At 36.4% G+C, this 24104-nt stretch overlaps 3 protein-coding genes and 2 non-coding genes across 5 annotated transcripts in view; 1 reads left to right on the top strand and 4 right to left on the bottom strand.

Moving 5' to 3' along the window:
* clasp1a (cytoplasmic linker associated protein 1a) overlaps positions 1 to 18885 on the bottom strand; it is a 92575-nt gene extending 73690 nt beyond the window's left edge. The window contains exons 1-2 of the mRNA XM_055230449.1: positions 18715 to 18885; positions 14502 to 15133 (exon numbers count right to left, since the gene is read on the bottom strand). Coding sequence (XP_055086424.1) covers positions 14502 to 14699 — 198 coding nt within the window. The 5' untranslated portion in view covers positions 14700 to 15133; positions 18715 to 18885. The remainder of the gene's footprint in view (positions 1 to 14501; positions 15134 to 18714) is intronic.
* Positions 18886 to 19257: 372 nt separating this feature from the next.
* Positions 19258 to 23469, bottom strand: nifk (nucleolar protein interacting with the FHA domain of MKI67). Its single transcript, XM_033986894.2, has 6 exons — positions 23264 to 23469; positions 22465 to 22593; positions 21997 to 22105; positions 21269 to 21480; positions 20818 to 20871; positions 19258 to 20295 (listed from the first exon to the last, which is right to left on the bottom strand). The coding sequence occupies exons 1-6, from the start codon at positions 23375 to 23377 to the stop codon at positions 20128 to 20130; spliced, it is 786 nt and encodes a 261-aa protein (XP_033842785.1). The 5' UTR covers positions 23378 to 23469; the 3' UTR covers positions 19258 to 20127.
* spc25 (SPC25 component of NDC80 kinetochore complex) overlaps positions 19264 to 24104 on the top strand; it is a 52692-nt gene continuing 47851 nt past the window's right edge. The window contains exon 1 of the mRNA XM_055230465.1: positions 19264 to 19267. The gene's annotated coding sequence lies outside the window, so the exon portion shown is untranslated. The remainder of the gene's footprint in view (positions 19268 to 24104) is intronic.
* LOC117389890 (small nucleolar RNA ACA64) lies at positions 20644 to 20774 on the bottom strand. Its single transcript, XR_004542910.1, has one exon. It is a non-coding gene; the product is annotated as a small nucleolar RNA ACA64 (small nucleolar RNA).
* Positions 22261 to 22390, bottom strand: LOC117389892 (small nucleolar RNA ACA64). Its single transcript, XR_004542911.1, has one exon. It is a non-coding gene; the product is annotated as a small nucleolar RNA ACA64 (small nucleolar RNA).

Raw genomic sequence — 24104 nt, 5'->3', positions numbered from 1 at the left:
TAACACGATATGGCTGTTAGCGCTGCGCACGGCCCACATGGGGAATGACATGATGCAGGCTTGATCAAAAGACTGAGCCTGAAAACTCCCTTTGCAGTAGATGTAGGATTACACCGCTGCTGCTGACAGGCTCACATGTACAGACAATGCCTATGTAGAAATATGCTTAGTTAGAGAAACATGCTAAAGCTAACATACTCTATTCAAATTAAGAATATTTACAGAAGGTGCAATATTGACTGTAATATTGTGAAGGCTTAAAGTTTTGCAACTCTAGAAATGCCTAAGCCCTAAGTTAAACTACATTTCAAAAGATGATAACTAAAACATGTTTAATATCAAATACTTTTCTTCATAGTTGCAGTAAAATGAAGCAATGGCATATATCTTTGAGGGAATAAAAAGGAGATAATTATTTCAATATTTCAGTTACCCGGCCAGCCAGAACCACACATTTTGACAACACACCTGACCAAGACAAGTGGATCTGGAGCCATATAATATCTCCCCGATTTGAGAGGGGGTGATTGACAGGCTCTAACTAATCAGAGAGCTGCATGGTCCGTTTGCATCAAAAACAAACATGGCTGTTTACATGTAAAAAAGGGGGGAAAAAAACAACTTAAAGCATACAGAATCAACAACTGAAGCACCAAGGTAAAAGAAGAATATATTTTATTCTGAATGATACGAGGATTTCTTAGAAGCGATATCTTCTGCATTTGAGAAACACGTGCCATAAATTAGCAGCTGTGGTTGGACCGTTTCAAGTTAGGATGGAGGATTTTCACCCTCTATTGTCCGGTTCAAGATCCGTCTGGATTTAATCAGAACGGAGAAGTGAGTGGCCGGTCAGGCAAGTATTACAGTGGAGTTGGCTGACATTCAGGAGCTCTCTATGACGCAGCAGCGGAAAACAGGACAATATGAACCTAGCTTTTTAGATCAAAAAAGAGTAATTAAACAATCCATTAGGTTTTACAAACATTTACTTGTACCAGCAATTTTAGAGTGACAACTTGCAATGTGATGGCCAGCGGGTAGACTCGTGAAATTTAGTGGGTACATAAATAAGAATGCAGAGTCATGTGCTGTAACAAGCATAAAACCACATTAATTTAAATAGTGTTTAATGTCACACTTCTCCATAAAGTTGCTTGATGCCCTTTTATAGTTTTTAAAAATGAAAAATAGCTTATGTCATGAATAAGTTCAAGTTTTCTAGCTTACAGTTATTTCAGGCATTTCCTAAAACCATAAACAAAAGCAAAGTCTTGTCATTTGCAGAGGGCAGTGTCACCTCGGGAAAGGCCCATGTGTAATCTATTATGTAATCTTTTGTAATGGCTGTTATGGAGAGATGCACTCTTATCTGCTGTGAAGGACGTGAACTAGTTTGCCGCATAAAAGGCAGTTAGTATATGACTCGTGGATAGTGATGGGACCTTCGACTCCTTTGTGGCATCTGAATCTTTTGGGTCAGTGTCAAAGAGCCATTGGAACAACTGGCTCTTTTACTATTTATGACAGAAGAGAATGTGAGACCTCATTTTATCTACAAACTAATCCCAGAGAGAAATGACCTGAAAGTGGGAGAGTAGTTACCCTTGAGATTATGCAAAATCTAAATAAAACAGTGCACTACAATAATAATAACAAATATTCTCTCATTCGTGTCGGCTGCTCTGCTTCTGCGCCGATTCAGATTCTTATGTTGGTTCTGCATTAATCAGTATAAAAATGGAAACAAATTAGAAAGAAAGAGATCCGATTCTTTTAAAAAATTTGATTTGGTTCCAACTGCTCACGTTGAGGAACCGTTTAAAGGAGCGATCTATCAATACTCGTGAATGACAACTTCAAAATCCAGGAGTACAGATGCACCGATCCAGCGTTTTCAGTTCTGACACAGTTTTCGATTCTATTGTTTTAAGTATCCCGATATCAGCTGATAGTTCAGAGACTGATAACAGCATTTATCTCCCTAAAACAAAAATAAAATAAAACAAAACTGATCCAAATGTGTTGTGCATGTGTCTTAGGTAACTACAGAACAGCTTTGTATAAACAGTTCAAACAGCAGCAGTTCATGCGCTGGGTGGGATGGATCCTCTAGATTAAATTCTTGGATGTTATTATGCTATCTTACTTTTTTTTAATATCAGATGCCCTTCCTCTCACCACAAGCCAGAGAATCAAACCAGCTACCCTCTTGTTTATAGATAACTCCTTAACGTACTCCACCACTACCAACTCGATAACAGAAATGCGTTGGTGTTATTTAACGATGACTAATTTCTGTTTGTGAAGCATAATTATGTGTTTTTACTGTTTATTATTGCTCAATTACGTGCAGGCTGTGTCAAAAAAAAAAAAAAAAGCCAAGTGATATTCAGCTGATCAATGCCTGCAGGTCGTTTTTCTCACAAACACAACAAAAGCTCACAGCTCAGATCCACAGTATAAAGTAATCCTTGTATTCACCGGGCTGCTGCTTCTGTAAAACCCCTGCCGCCATGTTGATTATTCTGCTTATATAACAGCGAGGAGAAAAGTTCAACACAGTGCAGTTCTAATATCATTTTACTTTACTTTTTATGTACTCATTTTTGTTACGTAACCCTTACTCTTAAAAAAAGTTTCACATATTCTACCTGTAAGCATTTGAATCAGTGAAAGTAGCCTAATACATTTTATGCTATTGTTTTTTGCCACTTGTAAATGTAAACGAACGTAAACTCCAAAGCAAAGATGAATAAACTGGCCAAAAATATAAAATTAAAATCAATTCTCTTCCTGTTAAAGTCTGTGAAGCAATAGACGAATAGAAGAAATAGAAGTAGAACCAATATAGCACCGTGCTAACTAGCCCTTGTGATGCTACTTAGCAAAAAAACAACAAAATGAACGCAATTGTTTACATTTGTGAGGGTGTCGTGAGGCAAATCTGCTACAAAAAATAAATACATAAAAAGATTATTGGTTAATACAGCTAAATCAACGGTTTTGAACAACTGCCCAAATTATGTCGCTAGCAATTAGCTGCTTGGGATTAGCAGGTAGCGGTTGTAAATACTTTCAAATAAGCTAAATTGTTGCTCCCAAACGTTCCTGTAATGCTGCTCTAAGTCAGTTTAGGTCTATTATGATACAAAACTATGAATATAAAGTGACAAATTTTGAATAAATTTTATTAATTTGGGGGCTAAAATCAAGTCAAGTCTCCCATTAGGTACCCTACTCTACTATTTGCTACAAAGACATGCGCTGTATTACCCAAAATACTTTCTTTGGAGATAGCTTTTCTTATGAGTAAGCAGCGGTTGATGTGTAAACTTCTCACATTACCACTTTCACTTGTTTGGGTTGGTCCTACAGTGCTTGTATTAGATTACGCACTTGATACATAAACCTCTGTGGAAAATTTATGGTAACTCCAGCTGTCTTTTCAAGGAACAAACTTATCCATTGTTGAGAATCTTTCAACAATTAGCCTGTGCCGACTCATGTGCAGTTGATAGGAGCCACCGATCCTTTATTCTCTCACTGTGTGGTAAATGACTGCATCAACTGTAAAAGGCAAGGCTATCTCCTCTCACCATCTGCTAGATACTTAATTACAATAGGATTACATAGATTTTCAAATTAATTTCAGATTTAAATAGATATAGGGCAAACCCACAATTCAAGAAAGTCAAGTATTGATGGATTGCTAATTTTAAAACAGATGGTGCACGAGTGGATTTAAAGATTAATTTAAAAAGAGACAGAAAAAAATCCTAGACTAGAGGAGATTAAATAAAACATCAGATTAGGGGGCTGGGTTCTGCAGTGGTATAGGAAGAGGTTATGCAGTGGGAGGCTATGCACAGTATAAGTATGTGGCATAGCAACAAAAGTGTTGGGATTAAACATAAGGTTTAAGGTAATAAAGAAAAGAAAACTAAAAGAAAAATAGTGAAACACAAAAAGAGCAGAAGACGAGAAGATGAGTTGTGAATGTTGGACAAATTACAAGTTCTTAGTAGCATTATAAGATTAATCAAAATCAAACAAAACTTGTAATTTGAATTGTACATTTGGTAATGGTTTGATTGGTTTTGACAGTATACGTCTGATTTTACCAAACCAAACTTGGAGAGGTTTATCCTTGCATTTGTCTGTAACGGCCTGCAGTACATCCAGACTGTTCCTGCTCAGGTCCAGACTAGAACCAGAAAGTACGAGCACATAAGCCCTGTGCCCTGTGGCTCCTGTGGCTCAGAGAATAGACTTTAAAGCAGCTCTGCTTGTGTATAAGTCTCTGCATGGCCTAGTACCAAAGTACATCTCCAACATGTTAGTGCCATATGAACCATCTAGCAATCTGGGCAATAATAGAATATCTGTTGCCTTGCCATCTACAAGCAACACAATAAACAATACACATCTTAAATAAGTATTACGCGTTCTCAACCATTAAATCCTTCTGGATGAACTCAAAATATGCACACTTCATACAACCAATTCAATTTGCAATGATGTTTTTTTTTTTTATATCACAATTTGCCTTGATTCCAGGTCAATGTAGAAGTAAAACTAAAACTGAAAGTATCAACACACACAGAGCTATCTATGCAAATCTAGACAGCCCAGTGAAAGTAAGGCAAATGACCTCTTGTATAAATCATTCCTTATCAATCTACAAACCAAACAACCAAAGACCACAGCAGCTGAGAGACAGATTTAAACAAATAAGACAATTTTATCTTCAGTTTACCGTCCAAATAAAGAAGACAAATTATACTTCAACTCATATTTTTGGAATTATGCTGATGACAACGTTCAGAAGATATTATCGCAATCCATCAAAAAACTTGCTTCAACATGTCTGTAAATCTTGTTTGAGTTTCAACTATTGTAAAAAAAAAAAAAAAAAGTGCTGTAAAGTGCAGAAATATAAGTAAATATACCCTAAAAGCTTACATTTGACTTGTCTTAATAGTTTGTATTAATGACAATACTCTCAATTTCCATCTCCACATCTTCAACTATTGCAATATTATCCATTTTTCGATATACTTAACACTTTTAGATGCATCATATAGTTGTAATTTTGGATTTAACAACACATCTTCCAATACAAAGAGGCCTGAATTCACAGACAGGAAACCAAGAGTTATCTCCTCAGACTAGACAGCACAATCTGGAGATGTGTGGGTTTCAGGTGTGGAAGTGGTTGAAAAGGTTGAAGAGGAGGAGGAGGAGGAGGAGGAGGAGGAGAGAAGAGGAAGCACTCGAGGCATTTCAGGAAAGGAAGGAGACTAATTGTTTGGCAAGATCTGTTTTTGCTCTGGGCTATGCTAAATGCTGTTTGTAGCAACTGCTCACTGCTGGGATGCACAATATAGAACAAGTTAGAAAGACGAACTTGAAGTTATTTTTCCCTATATGAGATTGCAAGTTTATACATACAAAGTAGTCATTTTTCATTAACTTATTTAAAACTTTGAGACGAGAGCACATCACGCCTGTGCTGCACAACCTGCAGTGGCTCCTTACTTCATATTGGCTGCAATTCATAGTTGTTATATTATTGATTGATTGATTGTGTTTAAATGTGTGCACTCTATGGGTCCAATTTATTTGAGCGAGTTACTGGAAATATAAAAAAATATATATATAAATAAAAGGCCAAATGGTAATATAAAAAAGTACTACAATTTAATGTTAAAAATCACATCCTATTGTCTAATGTGTCAAACTCAAGGCCCGTGGACCAAATGCGGCACGCCACGTCATTTTATGTGGCCCGCGACAAAGTAAATTAAAAGGTATGACTGTCTTAAAATGTCAGTTTATCATTAGATACACAGTTACACAGCCATTTTTTCATATCTATGCAATCCATATGCAATATTTGTAATTTGAATAAGTAATAAATATAGAAATGGTTAATTAAAAATATTAAAACATTGTGACATTTATCTTACATTTACATCTGGCCCTTTGAGAGCAACCATTTTGTTGATGTGGCCCTCGGTGAAAATGAGTTTGACACCTCTGGTCTAATTAAATAGTGTTTTTATTGTCATTGTGGTATCAGAATGGGCATAATGTATCGAATCCATTTCTTAGTATCGAAATCGAATTAATACTAATAGGCAAACTGTATATTTATCTACAAAAACTAAACATTGTGAAGGCAAAAGTTCAGATGCAATACTAGCGATACCTCAAGTTCTTCTTCAAATTGTTCTCCTTTGCAGTTAAAATCATGAAAAAAAACAAAAACAAATGAAAAAAGCACAACAGAACTACTTTCACTCCAATTACTTAAACGTGTGTGGCATCAGAACATTGCTCACTACTATTATTACTAGTTAGAAGTTAACCCAGGATCAAAGTCCTCGTCTGGCCTTGGACTTTCACATTCCTCCTTTTGCCTGTACAAGTGCTTCAGTGGTCACCTGTTTGGATCACATTACTCACAATAGTCTCAGCTGCTCCGTTCAGATTCATCACACATTAGTGATAAACGAGCACAGGGGATACACATATGTCACAGATGTAGCAGTAGTGGTAGTTAGTGGTTGAGTTGTCTGCTCTGATAATATGAAATCAATACTGAAACTGTCCATGGTTTTGTCAGGCATGTTTTCACAGTTTGGCATTAGCCCATAAATGTTACATAATGCACCTTAAAATACAAGATTGTTGCTTCTAAAATCATAATTCTTTAATTTTACAATAACAGTTAATTATATATTTTGATTATACTCAGTTCAGAATTATCAACACTCATGAGGTGTGAAGCATGAAGTATGTGATAGTAGTAGTAGTGTAGAGTAGAGTGTAGTAGTAGTTCAACCCTGTGTGTAGCTACTGCATGTGTATTGCAACTTTCTTTATAAGTCTTATATGTCTTTATAATACTATAGACACAACTACTCACTACTTTGTTACATTCCATCCATTTACATGATTGTATTTTGACAAAGTAAAAGTAGTAAACTACTTATGTACAAATTTTTGGTATCTGTAGTTTAAGTAAATTTTAAAGTGGATATTTCTTTAGATAGATATCTGTACTTTCTACTCTACTACATTTCTGAACTCAATTAAAAAGTAAAAGTATTTTTCATTGTTGTTTGAGACCTTCTGATAAACAGGAGGGGTTTATAATTTGAGCAAACAAAAATATGAATAATAAAACAGCTAGAAAAAAATAATGATTCAGTTGTTTCTGTTGAACAAAATACAGAGCAAATCTCTATCAAAATCATTATATTTGAAGCCTCATAACATCTCTCAATCTCAAAATATGCAGAAAATACTTCCTTAAGGACATTATATGGATACTTTAATACTTTTATTTCAAGTATTTTTTTCTTGCAGTATCTGTACTTTTACTTAAGTAACAAAAATGAGTACTTCTTCCACCACTGGTCATGCAATAGTATCATTACGTAACTATGTCATTGGCAATATGTCAGATTTTGTGAGAAAAACAATGCAATTTTCCGAATGTGACTATTGGAATTTGACATCTGGAACATAAAGAAGTGGAAATTTAATCTCAAACTCACAGCCAAGTTACAAATCTTCTAAACTAAACCCTTTACTTCAAGACAAAAAAAGGGCAGAAAAACACCTACAAAGTGAATTAAAAACATAAAGTAATTCCAATTGGTTTAGAAGACAGAAAGTAAGTTGACAGTCTTTTAGGAGAAGACAGCAGAATGTAATTGGTTCGCTTTGCTCTTAACGTACAGATTTACTTTCTCAACAGCTGACTTTATATAAATCTTATATATTTTACTTACACAGATAAAATGATATTGTGGCATTCAAATATTTTCAGATTTAATTGTGTTCCCCAAAATTCAGATTCAATTTTTTTAAACTTTTTTTTTTTTTCTTAGCCAAATTGTACTTGTTTACTGAGACACTATTCTGAAGTTGCCGTTTCTTTAGATATGGATTGAGGCAAAAATAGCTTTAGTGAGTCAGTCTGCTGCCAAACACCTGCTTATGTTATTCTTGTTACATAAAGAAAATATATTTTAGCTCATCTAATACAGAAATATTTTGTATTTAATTCTATAGACCAAACCTTAATTTACTGTTTCAGCTAACATGAGACTAACTCCAGTGTCAAGGGGAAGGTTGTGTCATGCTAGCAGTTCTGTTAGCTTTACAGCCCATAGCACAGCAGTTTACGAGTGCGACTTCAAAGCAATTTATCTGCTACAAAAAGTGTTTAGGGCAGTAAACACTTGGCCCTAAGCTAATCATCTGTCCAGAGCTCACAAGCACGCTCTGCAGGCCTACTTTATACAGAGAAATAACATGTAAGGCACTTAACATTCATTGTTCTGAGTAACGAAAAACCCGTACTTCAATGAAAAAAATCACAGTAACATCTTGTATTGTATAAAATAGTGCTGCAATTCCCAGCACACAGTTAAAGAGAAGAGACATGGACATAACCGGTGAATCAGTTATAAAGTGCTTTATTGTATGATAATCAGGAAGTGCACGGTAGCATGCTAGTCTTTGTTAGCTTTACCATGACGGCAAAACTCTGCTCTTATCTCAGAAAGTTGTGAAAAGCACTTACAAAAAGGGGTGAAGAATTAGGATGAATTAGAATAATAGTAAGTGAGAAATAACTTAGTTTGGACCATCACATTGTATTGCTAGAGCTGTCTCGAGTTGGTTTAGTGGCCACTCATTGGTACTACAGTGAAAAACTACTAGCACTACTGCACATGGTTGGTACGGCAGGAGAGCCGACGTACCTAGCCGCTAAAGGCTTATCTAGCGCCATTGAGCTTGGCCATGTTTAGGCCTCGGGGTTTGGTTCAAAGTGCCTTTGCCTCATCTTCTCCTTTAGTGATCACAGGCCACCAATACTTTCAGTGAAAAGAACTGCTTTGAAATCCACACAAACCGAATTGCTCCCAATGGGCAGTAAAGCAGTAAACATATGGTAAGGCCAGTTTCACAAACACTGCAGTGGCTAAACCCCCCAGTGGACAGACCTTCACAATGTGTGACCATAAATCTGTGGCCTGGTGCAGAGCAGAGGAAATTACAACATATTTCACACATAAAGTATAGCTGGCATAAATATGGTTCAGGGTTAAAAAGCTAAAGTTGCAGTGAATATACTGGCAATGGTGTTTGGAAAATGGGTTATGGTAAAATGTAAGTTTCACAGGGTCTTATAATACACAAAATCAACTTTTCTGACCACAATGTTTCAGCAAAAACATACCTGAAGTTGTGCTTTGTTTAATTAATTCTTTGAGTAATTCTACATATTTTGTCAATCTCCTTCTCCAGACGTCAAAACACTTGTGACATCAGGTGGTAAACCAGGAAGTGCTCATCCAAATTTGAAAGTCTATTCACCTTCACCAAACTCAATCATATCATTATTTCCAACAAGCAAACAACTATAGTTTTTTGCCTTATTTAAACTGCTTCACTCGTCAGTGCACCGACAGAGGGAAAGTAATTGCAGCTATTTGATAAGATATGCACCAATAAGTCACAAAAATATCGCAAATCATCTGAGGATTTAACCACTCTCTCAATGCTAACTGCTGGGAGCTAAGTGCTGGTTATGCCAAGAAAAGTTAGTTTTAAACTCCTGGCAGAATAAAACTGATAAAAATGCATCCATGGCCACTTAAATCAATAAACTGTCACTTGCACTCATCACATGGCTGTCTATTAAATACCGGTATATTGATCACTAAATACATTGCCAGGCGGTTCATTCAGTCTAATATAATTACATAGGCCCCAGTTTGTCTGATACAGCCGTCGTCATAGATGTAACCACAGAGTAGACATGGAGAGGAGGGGGAGGTGAGTTGATAGATGCTCTCAGACAAGGAAGAGGAATAAATCACACTCTGTCACATCATTATTTACCTTGGTGATGTGGCTGACACCTCCGCAATATTGGATGTGGGTGTCTCAATTTTGACCCAAATTACTTGAATAAATGGAATAACGTCAATCAAACTGTTATAGTGTCTGGACAAGCCTCTTTCTAAAGTTACACATGCACAACTTTTCCTTTTATTGTCTGGAATGTCACACAGTATGGCATTAAAGTTATCAATCGAGACAAGGAGGCGGCGTGACCGGACCAAGTTACAGGTCAGAGCTGTGGAGAATAGCTCATAAATAGACAAACAGAGAAACTGTAGTGAAATAGACACTAGATATACACTTAATGCCATACTGTGGAACATTTCAGGCCATGCAATTAAATCTCCATGGAGACAAGCAAATGGAAAACCCCCACCAGAAAAGTTACAAAGCGTACCTTTAAGCACAGTGCATGTTATTTTTGAATTTAAGTACCTCAATACAACTGCTGAGTATTTCAAATTGATAAATATTGGTACCAAACACTATAATCAGTTTTGTTCTAACAATAAATTGCCGAGTCAGCTTATGGTCTTTCAGCAGGACATATGACATAAAATATAATGGATCTTTACTTAGAGAAAGGAAGCCACTGTGCAAAACGAGCAATAAATGTGATCCAATGCATTAAAGAAACAAGTTGGACTCATGTGATAAACAGCAAGTCGGAAATATAATAAAATATCATCCATCAGTCTGTATAATATTTTAAAAAGGGCGTATTCTTAATGTGTAGTACTGCTGTTTATCGGTAATATGACATTTTCTTAGCTCAGTCTACTGTTCATGTTCCCATTAATTCATGGAGTGAAGTAGACAAGGAAATTCCCTGATTTGGAATTTTACTCCACTTTTCTTGATTAAGCAAACTTATACTACTAATATACACTTATGTACTGTTAAATATTTGCTCAATGCAGGTTAAAACCAGAAGTGGGTAGAGTAGCCAAAAATTGCACTCAAGTAAGAGTAATGTTACTTCAAAATAATATTATATAATACTCAAAAAGAAGTACAAAATAGTGATACAAGAAATTACTCAAGTGAGATTGAGTATTTGGGAAAAGTACTACTCAACTAAGAGCATCAAAGAGTAACGTAAGAGTTAGGGATGTAATATCTGATTTATAATTTGAAGTTAATGTAATTTGAAGGACAAAACAATAAAAAAAACATTACAAAACATTAAATAATGCACAATATTTTCAAAGGATAGACACAAAAATGAGAAAAACGACATTATATCTGAAGAAGCGGTGCAAAAAACACAAATGTTCAAATCATTGTCGATATAAAGCTTAGTAGTCACATAAACTTATTCACAGTGGGAAGAGTAACCAAAAGTACTGTTACTTCAATAAAAATATCACGTAATTTTAGGTAAGAATAAAATTATGCTTCAAGAGAGGTTTCTAATTTAAAGTAAAAGTAATTACCCACCTTTGGTTAAAATACATAATCACTTTACATAATCTAAGCTAAAGAACTATCCTTTATCTGAAAATGTATTTGATTTCATGCATTTATTTAACAGTACAATTACAGTTACATAGTACCCAGGGGCAAAGATGCTAGTTTCAGTTTCTGTCTCAGGAAGCTAATTTCAATCTACTATGAACATTGGTCGTCCTCTTAAGTGAACAGCTCATGCTTTGTTCCACAGGCCCAGCACCAAACCTCCATTTATGGCTAATCCAGCGTCTCTCATTCTTCGCAGTTCAAACTGAATACTTTCCACATTAGCTGCCAAGTGATCAGCTAAGCCTGTTCAGAGGATACACACGGAGATGAGTTTACCAAGTACTGAGCAGGCCGGCCAAATATACCACCCGCTCTTTGTTATAGTAATGTCACAGAATACTCGAATGATCCTACTATGGCGCAGCATGCCAAAAACAAGCAGTGTCATTTTGAAAGTGTTATTTTAATATTAGTTTTAGTATCAGCAGCAGTGGTAATTGTGGTGGTGGCTGTGGTAGAGCTGATGTAGAAGTTGTAGCAATAGTAGCAAGAGAAGTGATAGTAGTAGCAGTAGCTATAGTAATATTTATAGTACCATAGTAGTGGCAGGGGTAGATGATGTAGTAACTTAAGTAGTCGTAGCTATAGTACACTTGTGTTTCTCAAACTGTGGTACGTAAGCTCCTTCAGGTGGTACTTCAACAGCTCTTCAATATGTGGTTATGTCTAATTTATAGGTCATTTCAGCTACTTTTTGTCTTCCTTTGGATAATTTCTTGTTTAGAACTACAGTGGAAATGATGTAGTCCACTTACAGACCTGGTTTAGATCTGGTGACACTTGGAAAGTAAAATCTTTTCTTTAGTGGTACTGAGAGCCGCTATACTACAGCTACTACTAGCAGCAGTAGTAAGATAGTAGTCGTCATAACTAGTAGAAGGAGAATTAGTAGTTGCAGTAGTGGCAGAAGTAACTAAGTAGTAGTAGCAGTGGCAGAAGTAGGCGTGGATGTCAAGATTAACCGTGATAATCCAGTGCATAATATATCGTGAAGAAGTAGTAGCTGTAGAACTGTAGGGGGAGTGACAATTACTATGTGTGTGTCTGTGTATTGTAAGAGTGACTGGTCTATTTATCCACATACTTCAAATTTTGTATTCAAATATTTATTCATTTATTTCACACCAACATGCTAAGGGACTATAGGTATGTCTTGCGCTGTCCTGGTACAAATAAAAGCGTACCATAAAAGCAGTAGCAGATGTAGTTGCGGTGGTTATGTAGTAAGAGAAGTTGTGGTATTAGTAGATGTAGTAACAACTGTTGCTGTAGTAGTATCTGTCGTAATAACTGTAATAATAGGTGTAGTTGTAGTAGCAGTAGTACATTCAAACTCGATTAGAAGTGGCAAGGTAAAGAGGACAGCATCCCAGCACCAGCATAGGAAGAACGAGAGGGAGATGGAGAGAAAGAGATACCAAGAGAAAGGGAGAGAAAAAAATCTATGGGCGCTCCCACCCATGTGCTCCTGTATGTAGGGCAATGGGGGCAGGCTGGGCTTTGTTCAGACACTGATCATGGAGATTTTCAGCTGCACCAGTTAGCAAAACAAACCTTCTGTAAACATAGCATACCCACAGAGCAGGCGAAGAAAGCACGCACCTCCACTCACCCCGTCACTGTCACTTAAAACGGTGCATTCTAAAATAAAACCAAGCAGAGATAGCGGGTCGACAGCGGTAAACAGGAAATAATAGTGCGGTCTCTCGGTGAAATGGTGAGAACGAGTGGAAATTCCTCCTTAAACAAACTGATACAAGGCATTATACGGAGGGACAATAGGTGCAAACAGGACAAGCACAAACACAGACCGGTATTCAAGAGGTTTTCATTGAAACTGACACAGAAAGCCATTTTCTTACTATTCAACTCTAATACAACTGAAGAAGCAAACGGAATGGTAAAGCTTTCAATGAGATGAAAAAAGGGAATAGGTATGTTTTTTTTTGGTGACTTTAAGTATACAGCTTTGATTGCAATACGAATACATGCATATGTGTAATAATAATGTAATAATTGTCATTTTTTACTTTAGCAGTGATCAGAAAAGTCCCTAAATACAGGAGAATTTTGCAGCTAGGTAGTCTTGACTAATCCTCACCATGAACCTAGCTCAATAGCTGGAAATGAGTCCCCAGGTGTAGCAATGCAGCCAACTTCTCCTAGCAAGTTGTCTTAAGAATGAGTCAAATGCAGAAGAGCTATTTTCCCAATGTGACAATAAAGTTCACCACCTTACCGAACCTAATGATTAATGAACTGCTTAAAATACAAAAGTTTAAGTCTGTAGTGCTATAAACTCAACCAGTACACAAAGTAACTCCAAAGATGGATCAAACTTTGCAGTGGCCTTTGTTCACCTTGCCGCAGAGTCACTCCAAACACGAATTTCAAACATTAATTTTTCCCCATCGAATTCTTACATCGTGAGCCAAGCATAAAAAGTATTACCTAATCAAGAATACATCAGTCTAGTCAGTCTTTCTGATCAATTACAAGTATTCATTCCCATTATATGCAACCTTTTGTGGACTTTTTCCCAGTCAAAAGATATATTATGTTGGTTAAATTGTTCATCGCTGTGGCAATCGCTCAGCATTGTGAGCAACTTATTACTATTATTTCATCATTTTTACTAACAGCTTTGAAAACTGTTGGATAGGATTAGTAAGAAATTTGCCAAATGTCCAAAATTGAGTTGAGCTTCGTATAATGACCACCCACAGTATCTAGAATTTCTTAGATGCATAAATAAAAAGATTAATAAATCATATCAAACAAATATTTTAATAATCGAAACATGTTTTTTTATGGATTCATGCTAAATAGTTGCGGTCAGCTCAAATAACCACAGCATGTGTCAAGATGCGCTTTAAGCCAAGTAAGCACATTTTATTAAATTTCTGTCAATTTCATCAACTTTATCCAATTTGACTTAAACTGATACCACCCACTGGAGCAAATCTAATACCAAAAGAACACAGTTACTTCATTCCAGTTGTTTTCACCTACGAGTACATCAATAATTCACTTTCTATGTTACCACTCACCTTGAAGTTACTGGAGTTGACCCAGGAACTCGCGATGCCGTCCACCATTTTGTCCAGCGCTGTCTGATCTTGCTCTAGGTCATGTGACTTGTCTTTATCCAGAATATAATCGATGATTTCCTGGCCAACTTGAAGCCTTTTTCCTACATCTTTCTGCAGTACTAGGGTTAAACAGTTCTCCATACTGGACTCCATCATGTTAGCCTAAACTTTGACTGATTGATGAAACTAACTTGGAATATACAATCGTCCCGAAAATGTGTGATTGTGTACAGCTTGGGTGATGGATAGATTTCCGTAATGCCCGACTGCTAGTTCACAAGGCTAGCAGTTTTGTCATAGCGGCGGATGTTGGAGTGGCCAGAGAATGGTAGCAATGCAGCATTTGTCTGGATAGCAGCTGGGGGAAGTTTACGGCACCCTCCCCTCGCGGGCTTGCTCTGCGCTCTGGGTTGTTGCGAGCAGGACCCGGGCCAAACCACCAGAGCAGGGCAGGCAGAAAGAGGAGGAGAAGAGACGAGAGGTGGTTTTGGCTCCGGGTAGCAGCAGTAAATTGGAGAAGGATGGAGGGATGGTGGAGGAGAGTCGGCTCACAGCTCCATGGTTGGGTTTGGGGTCTGGCCTGGTGTGCCCTGGAAGAACACACACAGGGGGGAATAATAAGTGTTACAAAAATGTCCAAATATGCGAACAAAATTTACCTTTTCCAGCACTGACAACTTAAGATGACACGCTATTAGGACAGTCAGAAGTATTGAAACTGGACTGTATTGGAATTGGTGTTTATTCCTTAACATCAAAATCAAGTTTGAAATTTTAGCATCATGACAACACTAAATGCCACAAGGTCAAAATGCTATGCTACTGCTACCTGATTTGCTGTTCTTGTTGGGAATAATCTGCTAGCAATTTCTGGATTTCAGCTTCCTTATACTGCTGCCATTTTGAGGACTCTGACCATTTAAAAGTTAGAATATGTTACTATGAATGGTTAATCACTGACACAAGAAGTTATACGCAAAAGAAGTGTCTCTGTCTCATTCCAAAGAGAGATTTATTACAGACATTTTCACAATAAAAACTTCCAATATCATATAAATTTTTGGTTTTGTGTAACAATTTTCTACAGATGATTCCTATAAACAACAATAATAATTCAACTAAAGCATTTGTTTGTACTGTATTGTTTTACTCATAGGTTAAGCTTCCATTTGAATACAATAGTGAAGGAAGTTTATTATTTTAACAAACAAAAGCATATTGATGTTAAAGATGAGATCACTAACTGTTTTTCAAATATTGACTTTAGATTATACATTTCCATAAGTGAACGCAGCTGAAGTTTGACCTTGAGTAAACAACACTACGGCTGCAAGATTGACGCAAATAGCGAATCGTAAAGGCTAAAATCTTTGAAGTATCACAATTTCATCCACAAACAACAAAATCTCCTGTCTCATCTTGCATAAAAATTGCAAACCCTGACGTTTTGATCTGTACAAACATGGTCTGAAATGTGATTCTTGTATTAGTTTGTCAGTTCATATTTCAGTCTTTTAGTCATTTCTCCTGAATGCGTTTAAAATATGAACTTTGAACAGAATCCTATTAAAATAAATAAATCCATAAATTGCAAATCTACTTGCAATGCTTGTCAAAAAAATCGCAATTATAATTATAATAATATTTTTCAAAGGGCTGCACGATATGAGAGAAAGATGCGATACAGTGTTTTGTGTTGTGCTAACAATATTGTGCCAAAAGGTTTATCAAAATGTCGCAATAATATGTTGAGTTCATTTAAAACAAAAAATCCACATGCTTTCACTTACAGAATAAAAACTGGGTCAGAATAAACCAAGACCAACCCAAGTGTAATGTAGAGCTATAGACTGTATAAAGAAGTGGACTAAGTGAGTGTGAGATCACCCAGAGTGTTCAGCTCTGATCAAATGAAGCTCATCGAAGCTAGACGTTATAGGGCCAAACCACCAAGTGTCATAGCAACCAAAGAGCTAATCCAGAGCCAGGCTATTGAAGGTATCGCCCCTTCCCACCCGTACCGCTGGTTTAGCAGGGAGAGGCACTTAGAAACACTGTCAGTCAAACCTGTTGCTAACGCTAATGGGAACGAAGGCCCTGATTTGTCTGTTATTAATGTTCATATCTTGACTTATAGAGATAAATAAATAATAAATAAAATAAAAACACCAGATCATGCAGAGCAGGTCAATACAAACATTTTAAGACCAAAATGATGAGGCTCACTGAAGCAGTTACAGAGAGAGGGGTGACAATTTCTCAATGTAAAGTAAATTGGAGTCAGCGTCGATGGAGCTGGAAACGCACCCATGACCACTTCTTATTTGGAACGTGGCAGCTAGCAAGTTACCTATGTCCATTTGTTTATACAGTCTATGTGTAGAACTTAATACGGAATTTTACTTTCCAAAAACAGTACACTTCTGTAAATTGAAAAACTATGTGTTGTTGTGATATATATATTTTTTGTGATATTGATTACTGTGTCAGCCAATATTGCATTATCGATATATTTTCACAATATTTTGTGCAGCTAAAATTTTTCACAAAACTGAACACTGATCTCCTGATCTCCCTCCACCTTCCTCTTAAGGAACAGCTTTCTATATTCACTTCTCTCTCATTTATGCCAGACCAATCAGCCCTACCATGGAAACGGAGACATGCTGAGGGGGCTGGTGTCTCTGTCATCCCCAGCGCAGAGCTTAGTATAGACAGACACTACCCTGTGTTTGCTCTAAGGGTGCACTAACTTGTAGAACAGCACCGAGGGGGAAGACTGACTGCTCTTGAAATAACTTTAGGTTTCTGTCTTTCTTTCTCTTGTGGAGAGACGAGACATTCTGGCCTGGCAGGAAGGAATGCACACAGCCAGGCAGCCACACTTAAGATCACGGCCCTTGGTCTCAGAGTGGAGCGCAAACAAAACACAGGGAGACATAACACTGAAGGTTTACAGTCGGGAATTCTTGCTTTTATAAGGGAAACTAGTGAGTATTTTAGGTATTTGATCTTGTATTGTTGCACAGGAGTCTCTTAATGCCGGAAAGCTTGATAAGCTTCATAACAACTGAAGGTACACTATGTAACGTTTCTGGTAAAGAGTCACCTGAGAGACACCTGTTTGTCTCCATGTTATTCCTTTGCCTATTGTCACAATAAACTCGTCTATCTTCTTGAACTCAAGTGGGTGACGCCAACACCACATGGCATATCGGAGGAGACAGCTCACAGTAAGATTGTATCTTTGTATTGTTCAACTTTATTATTATTTGTTTAATGAAACACCTGTAATTCAATAAATGCAAGATTGATAATGCCATACTGTGGAAAATTACAGGCAAATCGATAACATCTCCAAGGAGACAATCATGTGGCAGACTCCCCACCAAAAAGGTTACATAGTGCACCTTTTAGTTCAAGTGTGCAACCAATTCTTATGGTGTCTCAAAAGTCAATCAATGTTATTATGATCTAGTAGCAAAATAAAAGTGAAACAAAAATCACTTTGCATATTTTAAGGACTGTAAACATTATTATGAGTTCAAGAACAGTATCATCTCATCGTAATACAAAGTTTATAATGTAAAGAAGAATTTAAAGACAAAATCCCAGAATTACTCCTAAATACAACTATGCATGCTCATGTTTATTCACACCAGTGCAGATCTATATATGGATTACAATTAAATCTATTGTTTCATTACTTTACTGTACAATATTTTGCTAAATATTAAGATACGCCCTGATTGACTAAATTGGGGATAGTCATTACAGGATTGGCATCATAACACTGTAATTATAGATGTCTGAAGCCGGTCATTCTTGTCTACCCCACCACAAGCTATTTGCTTTTTGTGCAACATTAGCTGGCTGCTGCTAGGCTAGCTCAAAGCCTCAACATCACAAAATACTAGCTTTCCACCTTTTGCAAACAATTCCATCCCCTACGGATACTCCAGACATATTTTCCTAACCTCTTAAATTTAATAACAGCTTAACCTTTTCCATAAAGTGGGTGTGGAGTGATCAAAGCTAAAGCTAGCCCCAAGCGCAGCCTTTCTATTCAATGAAACGTCAGATTACAAGCATACACACCAGGCAGCACAAAGGCAAGAAATGTGTCTGAGAAGCCGACAAAAGCAGCCATCCCAACCGTCTAATCACTCACCATGTCCCGCTAAAGAGCCGCCACAGCCTCGCAAACACGGCTCGGGTCTGGTACAGTAAATATACAGTAGTCCACGGCCTGAAATCTCTTCTAGTGTCTTTCTCTTTCTCTCCTCACACTCTCCACCCGGAATGTTGCCTGCAGGACAAGAATGGGATCGTCTAGCGCATGCGCAGTCCGCCCCGGGATGATGTTGGCACTTGGAAAACTGTCGCATGGCAATGGTAGGGAAAAAAAAAGTGTGAAGAGGAGGAAAAGTTGAGATCTGGCGACATCTGCTGGGAGATTTGTGTGTGTGGATATTGCAAAGCCTGTATTGTGCATTTTGATTGTAATTATCTAGAAAGAGTGACATAATTAGGTGATTTTCCACTTTGGTCTATGTTATTCTGCTCTCTTCTGTTTTAATGTAAATTTTATGAAGATTTTTTCTGATTATTTATGTTTTTGATTTGAGTCATTTTAATGTTTCTTATTCTGTAAAGCACTTTGAACTACTTTGTGTAGGAACTGTGCCATACAAATAAAATTGCCTTGTCTTAACTTTAACGCAGTGACTCAAATGTTTAATAATTTTTATATAAACAAATCAATCACAACCATTTTCTTTGATTATATAGGTTAAGGTTAGAAACAAAACAGCAAAGAAATACAAACTGAATTTTATATTTTACTTATTTACAGGAACATTTAAGTTAATAACATGTTGACGTACTTTCACCTTAATTGCTGCAAGTTTCGGAGTTTAAATAAAATTTAAAACATCAAGTACGCTCTGTTTAGCATATGTGAAGAATATGTATAGGCATAGGCTACTCATTTTATGCAACTGAAATAAACAGGCACACTCAAAGTACATCACCATAATAATTGTAATATTTTATTCCATACACCTGAGTACTCAGAGTTACCCTTCAAGTTTATTAAGTTTAAACTTTTTGAATTCCACATATTTAATTTAATATTATATTTAAGTCCGGCTCCCATGACTACCGGTACATTAGTTTACATGTTCTCTGACAGTATATAGCCGTAGGCATTATTTTTACCTCCTTGAAAATGTCGCCAATGTCGTTGCTTGTAGAAATGAACCCATACATGACTAAATGTACAACTATGAACTCAATAAGAAATGCAAACAAAAACGTGATACACACTTAGGATCGTGGATGTTTTGACTGTATAATGTTACAAAGTTCATTATAAAGGACAACCCTCAAACTGAAAAATATTTGCTCATCTGAATATCTCAGTTGTGTTACAAGGTTCACATGTATTAAATATTGTGCCACTTTGAATCAACCTGTGATTATTCAAGACACAATAAACAGTCCCATTGCTGTCACTTTCAGATCCCACTTTATCTTGAGCCCTGACAGTTCAATGTAAGGTCCATACTCAATCTGAAAACAGTCATTCTCCCTCTTCATCGTCCTCCTTTTCATCATCCTCTGATGAGCTCTCCCCTTCCTCATACTTAGGGGGCATCTTCACAATAATCTCATTGTCCTCCTCGTCATCATCCACCACCATGGACTTTCTCCTCTCCAGCAGTGAGGGGGTACAAAGGGGGGTTGTGTCCTATAAAAAGTTGGAAATTGATCAATTTAAAATAAGACTACCTAGAAGATGTTCAATCTTGGTTATTAGTGTTTTTTGTGATAAAAAAAAACTTTTCAATATAGTGCACCATTTTAGCTTTTTTGAGTCCAAAGATGAAGAACTAACCGTTTCTGTTTATTGCAATAATGACACACATTTTTTGAATGGATGATATACTGATATATAATTTTGCAATTGCTTCAAAGCTTGTACAGTTTGAACTTTTATACATTTTTGAGAAATCTATCTGCATATCTATGAGTTAAACTGCCAACCAAACTGGATGTTTGATTTGAACTGTATTGGTTCTAGTAAATTCTGGTGTTTTCTTGTTGGTACATGGGTTTTATCACACTGCCACAGATATCAAGCGCGATAAGCATTAACGCACCAGTGTAATATTGGCACAGTTATCTGACCCTAGGTCATTGACACACCAGGGGCCATTTTCAGTCTGTGCACACTGTCCGGAGATGAGAGAATACACAAAATGATCCTTACATCACTGACGGTCGATGTGTTGGCTTCGGACTTTTTCTTGGGGACTTGGGCAGCCTGGAAAAGCATAAATTGAAAAATTGTAAGTTGATATTATGAGATATTACAACTGTAGTCTAATTTGAGCAGAATAAAATTATTAAAAAAGAGTACAAATTGAAACCTTTCCAGAATAGTTTTGGACAAATGACAATCCTCATCATAAGAAGTTTCACATCACATGGTTAAATTACTTCAAATAATTCAAATAATACTTCAAATGCATTAGGCCAATACTGTATTCAATCATTATGTTATACAGATGGTAATGGAAACAAGAGTTTACTATAAGACTACATAAAACTATGTAGTACTTTTTTGACTGTGGTATCAAAAATCATATATTCAATGTTAGGATTATGACAAAACTTCATTAACATAACAGACACAAAACCTCTTAAGAAACAGTACTTACAAATCCTGGAAAGTCATAGTCGATGCCATGCTTTGCCAAACGTTTGCGAAGCTTAGCCTCTTTGCGCAGTAGTTTGCCGGTCATCTTGTCGATGTCTTCTTGAGAGTGAGGTTTGTTGTAGCGTGTCACAGCGGGACGAGAGGGCTTACTGAACACTCTCTGGGAGCCAACAAACAGCTTCTCATGCACTTTCTCTGGTGGAATCACATGACCTGGGAAAGAAAATACACCAGATAAGTTGACAATAGGGCTGTAAGATAAATTGTGATCAAGCCATTTTCAATTTTTACCATAATTTTATATAAATAAATGTGAATGGTGAATCTTATTATTAAAACATAAATAGCCAATCAGATTGCAATGTTTGTCAGAAAAAAATCGTGTAGTCCTAGTTGACAATTGACATCTTTAATAGTTTTGCATTGGCCTCATTATAGAAGTAAACAACACATGAAAATGTGTCAGTTAGAAAATTTACTCAATAGTTTAACATATCATTCCTCATTAATATAATTTAAGCTGCAAAATATCTGATTGAAAATGCAAAAATATTTCTGCATTTTACAGTCAATGTATTTTCTGTGAGACAATTAAAACTGAATAAAGACATTTAAAAGTAATGCAATTATGGTTTAAAAAAACCCAAAAAGCAATATTGACATGTTTTTGTCAAAATTACCATCACCCACCCCTACTATTCATGTCATTAGATAGATAATTAAACATACATTTAATGAGTCTTTCTCCCATAAGGTAATTGTTCATTGTCTCAGCAACAATCTTGGCGACTTCATCGCAGTCAAACTCCACAAACGCATAGCCTTTACTTCCACCAGTCTGCAACACCAAAAGAAAACAATTATTTACACAAAAAACAAAACCATCCTTGACATCATGTTACAAAAAGAATAATTAAGTGCAACATATTTGGTAACAAGGTCCAGATTCTGTGGGTGTAGTATAACTGGTGTAGTAGTAGAGTTATTATTAAAAGTTGTAGGTACATGGGTTTTATCGCTCTGCCAATCCAGGAGCAGGCAATAAGCATTACGTACAACAATGCTTTGGGCTCAATTATCTGACTTTACACCATTTTTAGATCCAAAGCCATTTTCAGTATGAGCCAATAGGCAAATAAAATCTATTCTGCTTACATAAAGAACATCTCCAATATACAGGCTTCACAATAGTTTTACCTTTTTACTTCTGGACAGTCGAAGCCGTAGGACTTTACCAAACTGTTCGAAGTAAGCTTTGAGTTGTGGCTCAAACAGCCCTTGAGGCAGATGTCCCACATAAATAACTCCAGGGGTCAATCTGATACCCTGGAAAAAAATTAAAACAAATACAAAAACAACTGAGCATATTAAAAATTCTATATTATTCATAGTGTTCCTCATTGATTTTGTTGAAACTAGGACGGCACTTGAGCAGTGTAGTGTAAATATTACCTACTGCCAATATTTGAGATTTAAACTAGTCATGTTTGACTAACGTAGTCACTTATTAATAGTACAATGAGCAACAAAGTAATTTCGTCATCCCAATATATTGTCCAGGTTCATTTAGACAACACTGGGGCAACATTTTAGAATAGGGAGGTACCATAATCTCTTGTATAAATTGGAAACGCTGGTTTACCTCAGTAAGTTTAAGTAGTAGACCTAGAGTTATATAAAAGGATTAAAATGAAAAAATGTATGACGTGATTGTAGTTTTTTTTAGACATATGTAAAAAAAAAAAATTAAAAGCTTCATTGTTACAGCTTGCAACACCTGCCAAAAGAGTTATCCAATCAGTGTCATTCAAAAATAAAAAGTAAAATAATTCATAAACCAAAAAAATGTCCGCGTGTACGCTACACTCAAGCACACATTTTAGCACTGCACTGACTTCTAAAGACATAAAACCACCTTGCAGTAAAACTAACTAATTACAGTATTATTATTTAAGATCTTAACGAGCCAACTGAATAGAGTAGAACCTAAACCCACCTTGCTAGATTTGTTCTTCTTAGCCTCCTGGACCTTCTTTTTGAACTCGGATTCTTCTTGAGGATTTAGCGCTAGCAGCTGTTTTGGAGACGCCTCTGCTTTTGTTTCCGTCATTTTGATAATAATGTATATGGAACTTTAAATAAACATCACGATAAAAGTAAACGATCTTAAAAACGCACCTAAACCACGTTGTTGTGCTGCTGCTCTAAAAGTACATGTGGTGACCCGGAAGTGGAGCAGCCAGGAGCAAGATGCGACGAGGACAGCGCCACCTACTGCAGAGGAGGCGAAGTAGCATGAAGGTTTACAAAAGCTAGTGCAATTTCTTCTTTATTCGGTCGATTTTTCACAGAATCATCTTATTTAAATATCTTACAAACTGCAAAATAATATGCAATGCTTAAAGATGCATTTGCCCAAAGGAAAAGCCAACAATTATAACAAATGTCTTGATTTAAATGAATTGTGCCAGTGCAAGTTTTTTTTTCTTTTTTTTTTCGCTCAAGTATTGTGGGTTTTTGTCACCAGAGTGGACAGAGGCTGTATTTTTCTTGTTTGTTTGCTGCTGCTGTAATGGATTTAAATAACCTTAAATGCATTTTATTTGGACATTTAACTGTTCTGCTGCGTAAATCCCTCGGTGGCTTTTTGATTTGGTTTGGTTTAACTTTGTATAAGATAATTTCCCAGGATAAATAGCCACTGTAAAAGGTATGTATGAAAAAATAAAATAATATCATTTATAGTTAATTCATAATTAATAATATGTGTTTTTTGCAAGCTTTTCTAAAAACAAAAAAGAACAGAAAAATTGTTTTTCATTAAAAGTTGAAATGAA

Source organism: Periophthalmus magnuspinnatus, chromosome 21 (assembly GCF_009829125.3).
Source record: "Periophthalmus magnuspinnatus isolate fPerMag1 chromosome 21, fPerMag1.2.pri, whole genome shotgun sequence".
Lineage (NCBI taxonomy): Eukaryota > Metazoa > Chordata > Actinopteri > Gobiiformes > Gobiidae > Periophthalmus > Periophthalmus magnuspinnatus.
This window is presented reverse-complemented; position numbering and strand designations above follow the sequence as displayed.